The 18,986-nt window shown below is 41.9% G+C and overlaps 1 protein-coding gene across 10 annotated transcripts in view; it reads left to right on the forward strand.

The window, feature by feature from the left end:
• Positions 1 to 18,986, forward strand: part of PPP2R2B (protein phosphatase 2 regulatory subunit Bbeta) — a 514,461-nt gene that overhangs the window by 381,869 nt on the left and 113,606 nt on the right. For all 10 annotated transcript variants that reach the window (XM_027546058.1, XM_027546059.1, XM_027546055.1 and 7 more), the window contains 3 exons: positions 3,581 to 3,678; positions 6,890 to 7,055; positions 13,794 to 13,906. In XM_027546058.1, coding sequence (XP_027401859.1) covers positions 3,581 to 3,678; positions 6,890 to 7,055; positions 13,794 to 13,906 — 377 coding nt within the window. The remainder of the gene's footprint in view (positions 1 to 3,580; positions 3,679 to 6,889; positions 7,056 to 13,793; positions 13,907 to 18,986) is intronic.

The raw sequence follows: 18,986 nt of genomic DNA on the forward strand, positions 1-18,986 counted from the left end.
CTCCAGTATTGCCTAGAGAATCCCATGGACAGAGGAGCCTGGTGGGCTACAGTCCATGGGGTTGAAAAGAGTCAGACACAGTTGAAGTGATTTAGCACACACACCCATACACGCAAGCAGAATCTTAGCCCTGAAGACATAAGCACAGCACTAAGTCCCAAGCCGGGGCTCCCCATCACCCTCCCATTACTCCCTGCTTCTCTTTCCCTCCGGGAGGTATCTGGCTCATTTTTTAGTGCCTGACAGAAGCCTGGAAGTGAAAAGAAACAGCAGTGTCTGTTTTAGCTTCTCCCCAAAGCCAGGAAGCTTGGTGAATAACCTCTTTGCTAGCCACTCACTGAAAAGCCAGAGCAGCCACTAACGTGAGAAGTCTCCTAACACTAGAGTGTTTCTCAACCAGGGCATTCTGAGGCAACTGGAAACATTAAACAGGCTTCATATCCCCTCTGTACTTGAGAGTGCTTTGCTAAGACATGCAAACTCTAACAAAGGAAAGTGATCGATCATTCACTCAAGGTGACTGGCTTCCCAGCCTTGCTGGGCTCACCTGCTCCTCCTCAGGCTCTTGTTCTAAAAATGGGTCTTCTAAACTTACATCAGGGACTGAATAGCCGTGCAGTTTATTTTGTGTTTCCTTAAGGTAGTGTTCATTTGGAGGGCTCTTCTTGAGTGAATGGATGGGATGTCCAGTTGAGATTGTCGATAAGGAATGGAGTGGCCTTTTCTGGAAGGAGCACTCTAGAGACTAGAAGTCAGAAGCGGGTGACCCACAAACCATTTTAATCTGATAGACAAGCAATAAATGCTGGAGAGGATGTGGAGAAAAGGGAACTCTCTTACACTGTTGGTGGGAATGCAAGCTAGTACAGCCACTATGGAGAACAGTGTGGAGATTCCTTAAAAAACTGGAAATAGAACTGCCTTATGATCCAGCAATCCCACTGCTGGGCATACACACTGAGGAAACCAGAAGGGAAAGAGACACGTGTACCCCAATGTTCATTGCAGCACTGTTTATAATAGCCAGGACATGGAAGCAACCTAGATGCCCATCAGCAGATGAATGGATAAGAAAGTTGTGGTACATATACACAATGGAGTATTACTCAGCCATTAAAAAGAATACATTTGAATCAGTTCTAATGAGATGGATGAAACTGGAACCTATTATACAGAGTGAAGTAAGCCAGAAAGAAAAACACCAATACAGTATACTAACGCATATATATGGAATTTAGAAAGATGGTAACAATAACCCTGTGTACGAGACTGCAAAAGAGACACCGATGTATAGATCAGTCTTATGGACTCTGTGGGAGAGGGAGAGGGTGGGGAGATTTGGGAGAATAGCATTGAAACATGTATAATATCATGTATGAAACGAGTCGCCAGTCCAGGTTCGATGCACGGTACTGGATGCTTGGGGCTGGTGCACTGGGACGACCCAGAGGGAGGGTAGTGGAGGGAGGAGGGAGGAGGGTTCAGGATGGGGAACGCGGGTATACCTGTGGTGGATTCATTTCGATATTTGGCAAAACTAATACAATATTGTAAAGTTTAAAAATAAAATAAAATTAAAAAAAATAAATAAAATTCATAATCAAAAAAATAATAATCTGATAGACAGGATTATATATATATTTTTTAATGTCATGGCACTCAAAAAAAAATCATTTGTTGCCAATATATAAAACTGAAGAGATTTTCATGTAAAGCTCAGGGTTTCCAGCTTCTTTAAAAAAAAAAATGACATCCCGTATTTGTGGAATCTAAAAAGAAATTATACAAATGAACTTATTTACAAAACAGAAACAGATTCACTGACTTAGAGAACAAACTTATGGTTACCAAGGGGTGGAAATGAGGGGAAGGGGTGTTAGGGAGTTTGGGATGGACATGTACACACTGCTATATTTTCAATGGATAACCAACAAAGACCTACTGTATAGGACAAGGGACTCTGCTCAGTGTTATGCGGCAGCCTGGATGGCAAGGGAGTGTGGGGGAGAATGGATACATGTATACGTATGACTGATTTCCTTTTCTGTGCACCTGAAACTCTCACAACATTGTTAAACAACTATACTCCAATATAAAATAAAAGGTTTTTTTTTAAAAAATCAGAATATCTGGCAACACAGGTAATATTTCATAGTCACAGTTGGCTTGAGCCAAGTAGCCACTTGTCTTTTAAGAGCAGATGCAAGCTTCCTACTTCACCTGATTTCCTTCACTCCCCATTCCCTCGTGGCCCTGTAGGATTTGAATCTGCTACCACGGGGGTCAGTCATCTAAGACGCCAGAACAGAAATCATGAATTATTCTTTTAAATGCGCCTGGCTTGAAAGTGCTTATAGGTTATCCCTTATTCTTTTTTCTTCTGCACAAAGAATGACCATTCAAAACATTTTCATGTATGGAAAAGGACAGTTAGAAGCAAAGTGGAGAATTTCACACTACTTACCTGAATCAATCGGGCATATAAAGAAAATCCTGAAATGATGATATTAAAGTAAGATTTCAGATTTGAGTTATTCACGGGTAATTGCCTTAGTTTTCCAGCTTACTGTTTCCCCTTCGCTTTCCTTACATGGACACAATCTTCAGAATGTACCTCTGTCAAAGGCCACAGTCATAATTCCCCCGCCTCCTTTTTTATTTTTTTTTAACTCATTTGCACTCTGGGTAGTGATTGTTGGAGCCCTGTGGGGGAATAATTGAAGAGGAATTAACCTCTGACATTTTTCTAAAAATAGCCCTAATAAATCCAATCATAGGTAATTTACCTGTCCATGTTCCTCCAGGGATAACCAGTATTGAAGAAAGGCTTGGCAGGCTGGCATTCCTTCAGCAATTATCTGTGATCTGAGTTCCTGGTGCCTGTGTATTTTCTCTGTTTAGAGATATACAGTACAAATTTCCCTCTCCGCTCTGACCTCGTGACCCTGTTTTCTCAGCACCTTTCTCCTTGCAGTAAAGCCCTGCTCTTCCAGAAGGGTGTGGTGGGCTTACCAGAAAAGGGGGAGCATTTCCAGGGTTCCTTTTTGAATTTCCAACTCCTGGAGTTTCCCTGATAGTTTCTTTGAGTTGTGTCCCTTCATTTTTGATGTCTGAGCTTCAAGCATCTCAACCCTGCTCATCAGCCTTCAGTCCTCGTTTAGATTCCACAGCTGAACCCCATTTGGGGAAGTTTCTTGGTGTAGAAGAAAGGGGGATGCAGAAGGCCATGGGTGGGAAAAGAGTCTGTGGTTGGTAGAAATTATCAAAGAAAATTGCCATTTCCCTGAGCCATAAGGAAATTCATTTTCTATTCCCCAAAACAAAAGAATCTGAATGTGCTTTTTCCTTTTGTTCTCTCCAGTTGTTCCTAGAGACCACAGTGCAGTGTGGGCATCTAGGAAATTTACTTCCCCAAGTGCCACTTCTAGTGGCACTTCAAATACAGGACATAAAATCCTTGTAAATTCCACTGCAGAGACAAAGCCCTAAGCCCTTAAATGCACAGAAAAGTACGTCTATTATCTATCGTTTGCAAGTAAGTGTGCAGTTACTTAAATTGCCTTTGTCTTCTTCTTTTCAGCTGACATTATCTCTACGGTAGAATTCAACCACACGGGAGAATTACTAGCGACAGGGGACAAGGGGGGTCGGGTTGTAATATTTCAACGAGAGCAGGAGGTAAGTGGCAGTGAATGCAAAATGCCCATTTTCTCTTCTTTTTAAAGGAGGCCTCCCACTGTTTCTTAATCCTCATGTGTCGCCCTTAACCTTGCTGCTTGGCTTGCAAACTAAAAACTGCCAAAAAGTCATTAACATCAACAGTTGCACAGGCTCACAAAAGCACCTGGAATTAGAGTCTTTTCTGGACAAGGTCTTCCTTTCCAATCCTGGGTACTGCACATTCAAAACGACCTCACTTCTCTGGATCTGCAAAATTCCACAGGCGCTTGTAGAGTGTAACACCTCCTTTCTCAGTAGGGTTAACTCTCTTGGATATAGAAATTCAGGGACTCCTAACACAATACCTGGGATAAAAGATATAGCCCTTCCCCAACAGATGTGAAAAGGATAACTTGGGTCAGAAAAGAAAATGTAGCTCCCTCTACCAAAGCGAGTGAAATCCCAGAAAATGACATCTGAGCAAAGAACATGGCTCACACTTTAATATGTGCATGCATGCTAAGTCACTTCAGTCATGTCCAACTCTTTGTGACCCCATAGACTGTAGCCCACCATGCTTGTCTGTCCATGGGATTCTCCAGGCAAGAATACTGGAATGGGTTGCCATGCCCTCCTCAAGGGGATCTTCCTGACCCAGGGATCAAACCTACATCTTTTATATCTCCCGCATTGGCAGATGGGTTCTTTACCACTAGCACCGCCTGGGAAGGCGACACTTTACTATGGATGACATGAAGTTCCCTGCAGCTGAATCCTCTATGCCTTCCAAGCAGGAGCCGTTAACTCCCAGTGAATCTCTAAAAGCCCATTTCTTCCTGAGACTTGGGTTCCACTAGGAATCGCTTCTCTTTTTCATATAAATTGAGTTTTTTTGGGGTGTCTGCTTCTGCTCCATCAGAACAGAATTATGGCCCAATTTTATTTCCTTGGCCTCCCCTGGCATGGTCCTGAAGCTTACAGCAGGCCAGTCTGTGTTCAAGTGACTCTCCCATCTGCTACTGCCTGCCTCGGAGATTCACCCGGTGCTGCGTAGTGGGAGGCCGCCCGTGTGGGAGGGAGGCTTCACAAGAGACTTCCCTAGCAATTTAAAGCCTGCTTTATGCCTCAAAGCCATTTGTGTTCCATCTCCCCTCCAAAAAGGGAAGTCTCATTTAGAGGTGATATATTTGGTAATTGCACATTATTTGCAATTAATTTCTATAAGGGCATGGTAATCCCTTGGGGTTCTATATGAATTCAAGTGTTCAGCATTAATTCAGGCACCCAGCCTATTCCATTGGCCCTGGAAACACGAAAATGTGGTTGGCAAGTAGAAACTAATAGCTCTTCGTGACCTGGAATTTTTCCTGCTTTTCTGGAGCTGCCTACTGCTAATTGGTCTGGCACATATTCCACACACTTGACAGTCTGATTTGGATGGTAGCAAATCAAGGCTCTTAAAAATTTATTGTTCAGGTGGACTAGCTCTTTCTGCAGTAAACAGGACAGGAGCAAGTATGTCAACCTCTAAAGTCCTTTTAAAATTGATTTTTAAACCACCTTCTTCCATTTTTTTAATCCAATTAGGTTCATAGTAATGATAAAGAGAAACCAGAGGAGCTGTTTAGCATAAATTACCCAAGGCAGCATGTTGCCAGTAATATTCCATTCCGTGTTTCCCATTAGCTATTTATAAGTTTCACCTATTTTAATTTACTGAAATATTTGGGAAGCCTGATTCATTAGTAGAATGGAGGGGGACACATTTTCCAAAGGCGAGTGGTTTTGTTCAATAAGGGAAAAATGTTGAGGATAATAACATGCAGTTCACCGTTGAGTTATGTGGCAAGGCTTGGGGTTGAATGAACACTGAGCTTGAGAAACACAGACATGTGGCAACATCTAAGTCAGATCTCCTCTCAGCTCCTGTGGGTGACTCCTGTATATGAATGCTCAAGTGACACTGTCCTGGAGAATTTGCTCAAAGAACCTCAATGCCCTCATGAGTACATTTAACACGGGAGCATCAGTACCATCACCTATCAGTAAATTGAGGCTTGGGTTTGAATGTCCAGTATCCACCCAGAAATAGTTTTTTTTCTTTTTTTTTTAATTTAAGCCTTTAATTAAGAGTCATGCATTTATGACAAATGCCTAATAAGACCTGGATTTGAATTTGTGCACACTATTTTCTCAAGCCTGAATCTTTAGGCTCTTGGTCACAAGATCCTAAAATGCAAACCTGCCCTCCATTTTCCCTTCTTTCCTTTCTCTCTCTCACACCCTCTTTTCCTCCTGTCCACCTTTCTTCTTTCTCTTGTCCCTTTCTCCACACCCCCTCCCCTTCATGTTCTGTTCTCTCACCATTTATTTAGTTCCTGCTGTGTGCACTTTGCATAATCGATGCTAAGGGAAAGCCAGTTAAAGTCTCATAGTTCTCCCAATGATCTGCATGTCTTCTCTATCTTAATGTCTGTTTTTTTACTCATGATGGGAAAAGGAGAGGGAGAGATCTGATCCTAATAAGCTGTGTGTCACTTTAATATCTCTGAGCCTGTTTGGCCCATTTCCCTGCCCTGGGCACCTCTCAGAGATTCTGGGAAGATCTGATGAGTTATAAAAGGCCAGTGAGGAGTGCAGATGCTACAGTTCTGTGTTCTTTGTAAAGGATTGATATGCATCTATATGGACATCAGCATCGGATGACTCACTCCTAAGGGCGTCTAAGACATCCATTAGACAGAAAATATTATAATATCTATTGATTTTAAAATCATGTTGTTGGGACTTGCCTGGTGGTCCACTGTTTAAGACTCCATGCTTCCACTGCAGGGGGTGTGAGTTCGATTCCTGGCCTAGGAAGTTCTGCATGCCATGTAACACAGTCACCTAAAAAAAAACTCGTGTCCTACTTCAACTTGCATTTCTACATATATTTTATGATGTACACCCTATGTCCATGCAGCAGTTTATGTATATAATTTACAAATAAAAGTATGTAAATATTGGAGGTGCCAGTATTTACCACCAGGGGTGCACAATCAAATGGCATGAGGCCACTGAGCTAAAGAGGAACCTGTGGTCAGCATAGTCCTGCCCTCAGCCCACTCGGACATGGTCTGCCTGTCCCACCTCTCATGATCCTGCTCAAAAAAAGAAGGGACTGGTGAATTTTCAGTTGGCTTACGTGATTTAATCTTTGGTGTGTGTGTTTTTTCCCTTCTTACAGAGTAAAAATCAGGTTCATCGTAGGGGTGAATACAATGTTTACAGCACATTCCAGAGCCATGAACCCGAGTTCGATTACCTGAAAAGTTTAGAAATAGAAGAAAAAATCAATAAAATAAGATGGCTCCCTCAGCAGAATGCAGCCTACTTCCTTCTGTCTACTAATGGTATGTGAAGGTGACTTACTTTGTTTGGTGTTTTCAGAGATATAGTCAGCAAACTATATATTTCAATCTCTCTTAGCCTCCATTTTCCTTTTCACCTTGCAGGCTGTTGAAAAACGTAGAAACCATACTTGCAAGATGCTTAGCAGAATGCCTGACTGAGAATAGAAACTCAGTAAATTGTACTTACTCTTTTTAAAAAAATAACAAATTTATGACCGAATTCTGTGAGACTTGTTATCTGTAGTTTTTGACAAATGCAGATTATTTCCAGGTGTTTTTGGAATGTGACTTCCTGTCTTAAGATTCACCGAATGTTATTGTGGGAACACGTTTCAGGAAACAAAACATGCTGTCCCTATATGTTTGGCACACTCGATAGAAGTTATTAATCCCTGAATATATATGGGAGTTTGGAAAGCAGATGTCTTTGACACAAGCAAGCTCTCTACTAGGAACGTAGGTCAAGAAGAGAGGAAGGAAAGTAGAGAAAGTGAAAGTCACTCAGTCGTGTCCAACTCTTTGAGACTCCATGGACTATAGTCCGCAAGACTCCTCTCTCCATAGAATTCTCCAGGCAAGAATACTGGGGTTGGTAGCCATTCCCTTCTCCAGGGAATCTTCCCAACCCAGGGATGCCATCAAAAAAATGGATCAAGTAATAATGGTTTCTTCTCTTCTTCCCTCCACACTTTTCTTACATCATTTATTGGTTTGGGGAGGAATTGATATAAATGGATCAGAGAGAGAGGATTTTAGGGGTTGCATAGAGAACTCAATTCTATACTAATCTTTAAGCCTTTATACAGTGGAATTACCAACTCTAAAGGTTTTTAATATCCTACTTGGAAGAAGCCATCTATGCTCAAAACAATTCAGAATAAAATCAAATACAAAAGGGTGCTAATTGAATAGCATAACAAGAGGATTAGTACACATAAATTAAACACCCTCTGCCAAACAAATAAGCTGGAAAGAGGCTTATTTCATCATCCTCTGTGTGAGTCTTTGAGGAGTATACATTTAAGCATAAATCAAGAAACATTGGGTTTGCTTTTTGCCTATCTCCAGCACTTAATGAGAAAGGGTAATGCTCATATGTCAAGATAAAACATAATGCAGACTGTGTATATACAATGATCAAGCCTATATTAACATTTTTAAAGACTGGAATGAAAAACACTGAAAGATTTTTCATGTAATCTTATGCATTATGAGTGACTTGTCAATTTGTTACTTTTATTGTTTTCATTTTCTAAGTTCTTACAATTTTTATTTTAATATTATGGTAAAAGAGGGAAAGTTTTTAATGTATATGAATCCCCCAAATCCCTCAAATGTAAGAAGCCAGTGTATAAATCTATAAAGTAATGGTTCTGAAATAGCCAGCGTAGGGTTATTCAAGCATAGCTTATCTCAACATGACCAGATCTCCACTCATCTGTTCCTCCAGATTCCAAGTAATTTAATTCTTCCTCATAACTGTATTTATTGTTTTGTTTACATTTTTGTGCTAGTTGTTCAGTTGTGTCCAACTCTTTGGGACCCCATGGACTGTAGTCCACCAGGCTCCTCTGTCTGTGGGATTCTCCATGCAGAAGTACTGGAGTGGGTTGTCATTCCCTTCTCCAGGAGATCTTCTGATCTTGATATCCCAAAAGTGAATGTGTTTCAAGTTCTTATCTTTTAGTTTTGTGTAAGTTTTACTCAAAGGCTCAACAGACTCAACACAACTTAGAATGGAAGAAACTTCTGATGATTTTGACTTAATTACTTCAGGCAGAGAAAAAGTATCTGATTATCTTCTCTAGGCTAGCTTTGTATTATGAAATTTAGCCTATTGATTATTATAATAAAAGTTAAAGACGTAAAAGGCATATTAACTACTTTGTGGGGGGATGGGGAAGAAACCAGTGAAATGCAATGAAGATTAATTATATAGCATCATGTTCTGTTAATTGAGTTTTTAAATAGTTTTTTGATTAACAAGGATATTATCTTCCCATTTGGGATGCTATTTCATATGCCACCAGCATCTCAAAATGATTCTTAGAAGACAAATCCCCATGCTCATATGTGATTTTCTTTTTTATACTAATATTGAGGTTGAGAATTCCCCTTAAGCCAAATAGGTTAACATGCAGAAATTAATGGAAGACAATCGGAATTACTGTACAAAAGAGAAAATGAAGATAGATGATAAGATTGTGCTTAAAGGTGCCACAAGTAATGATAAACTACTCAGAGAGCCAGCCAAAAGGAAGAAAAAGCCATTACTCATGGTATCAGCCACATGTTTCTCAGACTTTTTTATCCACAAAGCTTCAAGATACTGAGTCAAGAAAAATTGTGATAATAAAGTCAAGAATGACTCCAGGCATCCTAACCATGGGGAATTGAATTGAATTCACCATCAATTATCTTGAAAAAAAATTGTGCTTATCTCATTATAGCTGGGTACAGTTTTTAATCTTCTGCTAGAATACAGTCCCAGCTTTACAGTTTTTAATGAAAAATAAAACCAACATTCAGTTGTGAAGCTAGACCTTAAAATTATTTACCAGCTGAAGACAAATTTTTTACTGAGATGTCTCCTTCTATCATAATACCTATGATTAGATGAAAATGTATACTAAACTTGTTTTTCATGCTATGAAAGTAATAATTGTTCACTGTAAAAAATTTAGAAAATTCAGAGAAGCAGAGAGAAGATAAGGAAAGTATTCCTATACAGAGAGAACCACTATTAATGGCTTTTTAAAAGGAATAGCAAAGTAACATGGATAAATCTGTTTCTTACCAAAAGTGAGACATATTCTATAACTTTGCAACCAGATTTTTAATTTAATAATATAACACTTAGTAACAGGAATACCTTTGTAATTGTGAAATATTTCTCCTAAAATACTGTAACATTTTCAATGACTGAATAGTATTCCATTGTATGACTTTTCTATAGTTTATTAATGTCTCCCATTCCTAGACCTTTAACTAATTCTCAGTTATACATTATGTGGAGATAGATGTTGGTATAAATAGATAAATGACTGGGGGAAAGGCATAGTATAAGCTGTGTATAGTATGTTACATTTATTAAAAACAGTTATGTAATTCCACATCCAATAATATATATAATATAAGGATATACACAAAATTTTCATAATAGTTGTTTTTGTCTAGTGGAATCGAGAAAGTTTTATTTTATTTTTTTACTTTTATATTCATTTTCTACAATTCTATGTACCAGTTTTACAATAAAATGAGAAATATAAATCTATGTATGTGATATTATTATAGGTTTGTACCCCTCTTCAAAAAATGCATAGAAAAATACTGTGACTGTATTATTAACTGAACTGTAAACTGTTGATAATGGTGGTTAATGATGGTGGTCCTGGACTCGAGGGATTTTAAGAATTTTTATTCTTTATGTTTTACCTCTAATTTCTGTCTTTCTCAGTATAGTAATTTATCATTCATAATAAGAAAAATATGAGAATTGTCTTGCCATTAGAATGGAATACATTCCAAAGCCAAGCAATAGAAAATAATTGGTACTAAGATTCACTGATTCAGGTTCCTCTAAGCTCTAGGAGAAGGCAATGGCAACCCACTCCAGTACTCTTGACTGGAAAATCCCATGGATGGAGGAGCCTGGTAGGCTGCAGTCCATGGGGTCGCGAAGAGTGGAACATGACTGAGCGACTTCACTTTCACTTTTCACTTTCATGCATTGGAGAAGGAAATGGAAACCCACTCCAGTGTTCTTGTGTGGAGAATCCCAGGGACGGGGGAGCCTGGTGGGCTGCTGTCTACGGGGTCGCACAGAGTCAGACACGACTGACGTGACTTAGCAGCAGTAGCAGCAAGCTCTAGTAGCTAATCTAGTCTGATCTCTGATTAGTAGTTAATCAGGTGACTATATAAATATGGCCCAAGTTTCATTTTCCCACCTTAAAAAGCAGGTCATTATGCAGTCTGTATTCAGGAAGGGGAGGACCAGAAGAGCATTGAATAGAAAGTTCTAAATTCAACCCAGCATCTAGGAGAGGCTTCTTTGCCTTCTGTCCTAGTACAAGCTGGGCTGAAAGCACAGATCGTACCCTTAGCAGACTTGACAGGAGTACCAGCAGATACAACCAGCCTGCGTGATGCTCACATGTTAGGAAGCGGGGGCCCTTCTCTGTTAGAATAGCCAGATTATGGCAGGAAGCCCACTTCACCATGCGGTTGGTGCTCTTCAGACTGCTGAGGACAGGGCACTTGCAGAGGGAAGATGGAGGAGGGAGGTGAGGAGCAGAGAAACTAGGGAATCCTAACACAGGCAGGGGAAAGGGGCGGCTTTCCTCCCCTCTGCAGAGCCTTGCGGAGAGGAAATAGGATGTGCTGATGTCATCATGGGATGCAGCTCATGCTGTCAGCAACATCTTATTATTGCAGAATGGTTGCCCAGTTTCCTCATGCCAACAATAGCCGCCATCTGTGAGCCATTATTAGTCGCTCAGTCATGTCCGACTCTTAGCGACCCCATGGACTGCAGCCCACCAGGCTCCTCCATCCATGGGATTTTCCAGGCAAGAGTACTGGAGTGGGGTGCCATTGCCTTCTCCATTAGAAACCCAACACTGGGTTAAACTCTCTACATGCAGTCTTCCATTTAATCCTCAAAGAGTCCCATGAGAAAGACATTTGCTTTCCCCAGTTTACAAATAAAGAAACTGAGGCATAGAGAAGTTAAGTATCTCTGTCTGTAAGATTGGACTATTAGGGACATACTTATACTAAAAAATTACTCCTGTTTCTGCAATTCAAACTGAACTGGCTGTTCGGCCCCTTTCTCTGCCCTGTCTGCTACTCTCATTTGCGTGTCACTCCAAGACCAGTTAGGCACCTACTGCGTGGGGACCCCAGTCCCCGGCCACAGGGTGGCTGGAGTTGGAGTGGGAATGTGGCCCAAGGTTGTCTGCTTTCAAAGCCACCCTGTGCAAGCACAGAGCAAGACACAGAGGAGGCGATGGAGTCCCTGCCATCTGCCATCATGGAGAAAAATGAGAATAGATAGCGAACGCAGCATCTGATAAGGAAGGCCTACAAAGGCATGCAGTCACAGGCATGATCTATTTGACCCAAATCTGTTTCCTTAAAAAATGGATTAACACATGCACACTACTATATATTAAATGGGTAGCAAACAAGGACCTACTGTACAGCACAGGAAACTATACTCAACATTTTGTAATAACCTATGAGGGAAGAGAATCTGTAAAAGAATATATATATATGACTAAATCACTGTGCTGTACACCTGAAACTAACACAACATTGTAAGTCAACTCTACTTAAAAAAAAAAAAAACATAGAATGGAAGGCCTGCAAATAGGGCGTGCCACCTCCAGCTCCCCTGAGACCCCAGCACTTTCACTCATTCCCCTGGCACTGACTACCTCCCATGAGCATTCAAGTCCTCGCCTCTGTTTCATTTGCTATAGAGAATGACAGGGGTCAGGAAGTGGTGTAAAGTCCTGAGACAGTATAAAGGTGAGAAAAGTCACTTCCAGCAGGGGACTCAGAAGAGAGACTGCAAGAGGAAAGCATTCAGATGAATCTCCTTCTCATGTTACTTCCCTGAGTACTGCTAGCAAGATGCACTGTATACATGAGATGCATTCATTCATCCACCCCATATTTGTTGAACATCCAAGATGGTTGGATGGCATCACCAGCTTAATGGACACGAGTTTGAGCAAACTCCGGGAGATAGTGAAGGACAGGGAAGCCTGGCGTGCTGCAGTCTATAGGGTTGCAGAGTCAGACATAACTGAGCAACTGAATGACAACCGTCATAGGTGCTTGAAGGTGTACTTAGGAACATGACAGACTGAATCCCTATCTTCGATGATTTTATGTTCTAGTGAGGAAGGCAGGATAACGAAGTTGCTAGGTAGTAAAGTGTACTCTGAAGAAAAATAAACTAGGAAGAGGGGATGGAGAATGGTGAGGGAAACATCTTTCTGTAGGTTAATTAGGAAAGGCTCCTCTGAAGTTGGGACATAAACAGAGCAAAGTGAAGGAACAAATCTTGTGAAAAGAGGGTAAAGGGCTTTCCTGGCAGAAGGCACAGCTAGTGCAAAAGCTAGTGCAAAAGGCAGGAGTAGGGTTAGCCCATACAGGGAGCTGTAAGGAAGCCAGGTGGCAGAAATACAAGAGGTGGCAGGGAGTAGGGTGGACAGTGAGGCCATACAGCGTGAGGCCCTAGGGTGCAGGTCATGGAGGGCCTTTTGGGTCATGCTAGGGACAGTGTTAGTGAGGGGGGATGCAATCATTGGACTTACGTCTCAGGGTTATTGTGAACACTGAATAAATTCTCCATGGCAAGTGCGAACATGGTTGTATCTTTAATTCTATACATGTTGTGGCTACTCTTATTTAAGGTTCAGGGCATATTTTTATTGAATGAACCCAATTAATGTGTAAGCTATAGCTTTAACAGTCCATTGTCAGGGAAGCCATTTCGCTTAGCACAATAAATGGATTTCTTTGGAAGCATGAACTCTGCCCTCAAAGACCTTGAGATGTGCACACTGTAGTCCTTGACATGAGCCAGCTTCCATAGCAGTCCCGTCCACTGACCTCCACTTTTCCCTGCCCCACCACCCCCACCCCCATCCTGCAAAAAAAAAAAAAAAAACAATAGACTTCTTTATGAGCTTACTCTCACTGTCATTGTGGTTTGCTCCACAGATAAAACTGTGAAGCTGTGGAAAGTCAGCGAGCGTGATAAGAGGCCAGAAGGCTACAATCTGAAAGATGAGGAGGGCCGGCTGCGAGATCCTGCCACCATCACCACCTTGCGGGTGAGCACAGCTGTATTTCAGTTTCCTTGGCAACCAGGGTCAGGGGAAGGGTCAGGGGAAGTCTGGCCACACACTGGCTGCTATTGAAGGTTACGAGTCTCAGGGGTGAGGGAGGGAGATCAGGCAGGAGCCCAGGCTACATGAGTCTCTGGTGGCAGATGAAGGAGCAAGAAGGCACCATACTGTGATGACTATAAGGCCACACATTTCCTTTTGTCACCAAGGCCTTGCCCACAGGACCTCAGCCTGCTCCCTTCATCAAAAGCGTCTTGAGCATCTTCAAGGTACAGGGATGGGACTACTCATATGGGAAGTTGGAATCTTGTGATGCAGGACATGAACTTTTAAATCAAACAGGCACAGGCCTGGATTTGAATTCTGCCACATACATAGTCACGTTCCTTTTTCATTTTTTGTTTAATTTTTATTGGAGTATAATTGACTTACAATGTTGTGTTAGCTTCAAGTGTACAGCAAAGTGAATCTGTTATACATATATCCATCCTTTTTTTAGATTATTTGCTCATACAGCCCATTGCAGAGTATTAAGTAGCATTTCCTGTCACATTCTCTTTCTGGACTTCAGTCATGCAAGTTATTTTTCGTCTCTCTGTCTGTAAAACAGTGAGCCTAGTGCCTCACCGTGTGTGGACTTCTAAGGCTAAAATGCAGTATGGATGGAAAGCCCTTACTCCATGGCTGGTACTCCAGAAATGATCTCTATTCTTAGTCTAGGTAGCTTCCTCCCTGCCATTCAGATGTGCACAGTCTGGTAAGAAGAGAGGATGTGTAGGACTAATATGTAAATATTTATAACACTACACAGAGTGAGATAAATGCAGTGAGAGTCAGAGCTGCAGTTTGATCAAAGGAGAAAGAAGTTATGTTTGGTTCTGGGAGACCAGGATAGGTCTGGCAGGGAAATGGTGTTAGAAACGGATTTCTAAAAGCTGACTTTTAAAGGATGGCCCTTTAGATAAAGAGTAAAATGATTTAGGACTGGGTGATGACTTTAGTTTTGGAGTGCTCAATGTGAATGTTATAGCAGGCAGGTTTTGAGACCAACCCTGGCTCCAGGCAACTTCCTGAATTGGGTAAAATATGTGCTTTCAGATGCCAGCAGCTGTACTAAAGACCAAAACCTAGGAAAAGAGATGTAGAAGTTGTTGTTTAGTAGCTAATTCATGTCCAACTCTTTTTGCAACTCCATGGACTGTAGACTGCCAGGCTCCTCTGCCCATGGAATTTTCCAGGGAAGAATACTGGAGTGGGTTGCCATTCCCTTCTCCAGGGGATCTTCGCGACCCAAGGGTCAAAGCCATGTCTCCTGCATTGGCACACAGATTCTTTACCAATGATCCACATAGGAAGCCCAGACACAGAAGTACTTGTGGGAAAAAGAGGTGTTTCCCTGTGTTTAGAGACAGATGTGGGAACTGAATGATCACTGAGTTCCATGATTATGTGGCTTGTTGGTTTGTTCATTCATTCATTCACTTGCTCATCTGTTATTCAGCAGATGCTTTTTGAGCACAGACTCTTTGCTGCCTATAGACCTGGGCTGTTGCATGTGTATGCAGTAGTGGTTGATACCTGCTCTTCCATTGAGCTTCTTCTGGGCCAACAAACATTGGTGGGCCAGAAACATTCTGGGCCAACAAACTGTTTCCTCCTGTCTGCCTGTGCCTTCAACATGGAGAATGGCCATGGACATCCACCTTATCAGACTGGGTCAATGCTCTAACTGCTCAGAGGTTTTGGAGACCCAAAGGCAGAGTAGTGAAGAGTATGAACATTGAGTTGGTCTGTCCTGAGATAGAATTCTGGCTCCATTCCTCTCTGGCTGGGGCCTTGGACACATGACTTAAGCACCTCGTGCCTGCCATATCATATCTGCACAACAGGGACGAGGGATGATCACTACTTCCTGGGATTGTTGTGAGGATTCAGTATTGATGGTTTAGTATTGCTCTCATCAGCAGCATTTTCATGGGCTCCAAAATCACTGCAGATGGTGACTGCAGCCATGAAATTAAAAGACGCTTGCTCCTTGGAAGGAAGGTTATGACCAACCTAGACAGCATATTAAAAAGCAGAGACATTACTTTGCCAACAAAGGTCCATCTAGTCAAGGCTATGGTTTTTCCAGTGGTCATGTATGGATGTGAGAGTTGGACTGTAAAGAAAGCTGAGAGCTGAAGAATTGATGCTTTTGAACTGTGGTGTTGTAAAAGACTCATGAGAGTCCCTTGGACTGCAAGGAGATCTAACCAGTCCATCCTAAAGGAGATCAATCCTGGGTGTTCTTTAGAGGGACTGATGTTGAAGCTGAAACTCCAATACTTTGGCCACCTGATGCGGAGAGCTGACTCATTTGAAAAGACCCTGATGCTGGGAAAGATTGAGGGCAGGAGGAGAAGGGGACAATAGATGATGAGATTGTTGGATGGCATCACTGACTCAATGGACATGGGTTTGGGTGGACTCTGGGAGTTGGTGATGGACAGGGAGGCCTGGTGTACTGCGATTCATGGGGTCGCAAAGAGTCGAACATGACTGGGCGACTGAACTGAACTCATTACCCCCTAGTGATAGTAGGTCGTCTACATGTTTGAGAAAATTCCTATTTTCCTTTTCGTATAATTTTTATACTGTTGTCATCACTGCTTAAGGTATTGACTGATGTTTACTAAGTGGCAAGCACAGTGCTGGTGATACAGAAAGAGTAAGACAGCATTTCACCCCTCAGGACTTTGCAGTCCTATGCGGGAAATGGATCAGGGGGCCACTGGGGAGTTTATAATGTGAACTTCTGCCCAGATGTTACCTTGCCCTTGTTCACTTTGTGGATGGAGTTTCTCAGGTGCCGCCTCCAGGCTCCACTATGGATTCCAGCTATCCATGCATCCAGTGAGATTTCATACATCTGTTTAGCCTCTAGGAGAATTCCATTCCCATGATAAAGAGGAGAGAATGACTCTGTAAATTTCACTTGCACAGAGATTGTCCCCAGAATGACACAGCAATGTTATAAAGTGGATTTATACATATCAAACATGGAACGAGACCCTGACAGGTGGCTGGGACTTAGAAAACCCCAGTTCTGGTTCTTGTGTCTTATTAACTCTCTGTGGGCCGGTGAACTACCCTGGGCCAATGAATCACATTTCTTCTCTCCACACTTAGTTTCTAAGCTACTGAACAGAGGACTGCACAACGGCAGTGGTCTTGCAACCATTATAAATGGAGCCAGTTATAAATGGAGATTCCCAGGACTCAGTCCCAGTGATCCTCTGCAGCAAATTGAGGGGTCCAGAGGGATTAGTATTTTTATCATGAGCCCCTGGTGATTGAGACAAAGGGATCTGTTATCCCTGGACTTCTAGCATCTCTAAGGCTCTTCCAGGCTTTAGTTTTTTATGAGCCTCTGTTACTTTTCGATCATCTCAACAGTTAATATACCAATTCATGAAATGCATTCATTATCATATTGTAAAACTCTCGTCTACCTTCCTAGGCTTTCCAGTATCCTCATTTCAGTGTAAATATCCACACTCCGGCATTCTTTCAGTGCAAACACTGAAAAGGCCAGCCTTCTTTCTCTCTGATTCCAGTGGTAGAAGAAGAAACACCAGGCAACCCTGAAAACCATTGTTTCAGAACAGTAACTCCAAACAGAGAATAAGCTGATGTGATATTAATCAGACCATAATTTACTAACATGCTCTGCTCTTGAAATTTGCATTGCCAGCAATTGTGGCTTTTTTTCCCCTTCCCTGTCCTGTGATTACCTCTCGTTCACTTTCATAGTTTCCAGTTCTACGTGGATTTTGAGAGTGAGAATATTTAATAATACCCGACAGCTAATTAATCCTCACTGAGTAATGAACCTGCTATGTTTCAGTGCTGGGAGGCTCAGCTTTTCAAAGTACGAGTGTGGTTATTTTTTTTTTTTCCTTTTTTCACGCAAGATAACCTTTCAAATCCACTCACTCATTACCCACAGAGACTATGAGAAGCACTTCTATGAACCCTGTATCTCCTTCTAAGTATTATAACATTCAAAGTAATAATCATGATGAGAGTTTAATAATAACACCTTATAAGCTGTAAAATACCATTTTTATCACAAATTGTTTACCTAATTCCCTGATTCATCTTCAGACCAGTCAGTGGGGAAGGCAGGACTGGTATTTGGCAGGTGGAGATGCTGGGAGCTAGTATTTCTTGTGCACTGACTGTATGCCATGTTGCACACTGTATCTGCATTGGCTACTTCATGAGGTACAGTTCACTGTTAAATTCCGTTGGACCTGTGAGCTTCACAGAGTTTCAGTAAGACGTCCGAGACCAGGCAAGGCTAAGCATCAAACCCTGATCTACAGGACCCTGAACCCTTAAACCTGATGCTGCCTCAGAGAGGGAAATGACTTACCCAGTGTCTGTCACCTGGGTACTTCCAAGCTGGGACTAAAGATCAGGAGCTATGACTCTTCAACTTGGACACGGACACTGGGCCTTTAAGTGGTTTGCTTAATAATCAGTGCTGTTATTGTGTGTGTGTGTCTCTCTCTCCCTTTCTCCTCTCTCATCCGCACATGCACACACATTTCCAGACCTCTGACCTCACCTTGAGGTCTTACATAGTTCTAGTTAGCAGGAGTCTCCATGCCCTTCTTTTCAACTTCCCAAAGCCCACAGCTAGGAGGCCCTTTCTTGGCAACAGAAACTCACAGTTGAAGTAATTTAATTAGCCCAGGAGGGGAGCTGGGTGGTGAGAAATCGCACTTAGCGCATGTGTCCGTGCAGAATGAACCTGGAGTTATTATTTCCCTCATTAGGCTCAGCTGCTGAGGAAACTCAGGCCAGGTGGAAATGTGCTTTTGAACCAGTTATGATATAAATATTAAGTCTGGAAGGTGTGGGCTCCCAATCTGTGACTTGCCATAACCAGCCCCCTGCAAAATGAAGGGGATGTAAGGAACTCATGCTTTCTAATGGATATTCCTTATAGCTAATAATAATAATAATAATAGCCACATTCATTGTGTGCTTACTACAGGCCAGATGGTGGATCATA

Source organism: Bos indicus x Bos taurus, chromosome 7, assembly GCF_003369695.1.
Source record: "Bos indicus x Bos taurus breed Angus x Brahman F1 hybrid chromosome 7, Bos_hybrid_MaternalHap_v2.0, whole genome shotgun sequence".
NCBI lineage: Eukaryota > Metazoa > Chordata > Mammalia > Artiodactyla > Bovidae > Bos > Bos indicus x Bos taurus.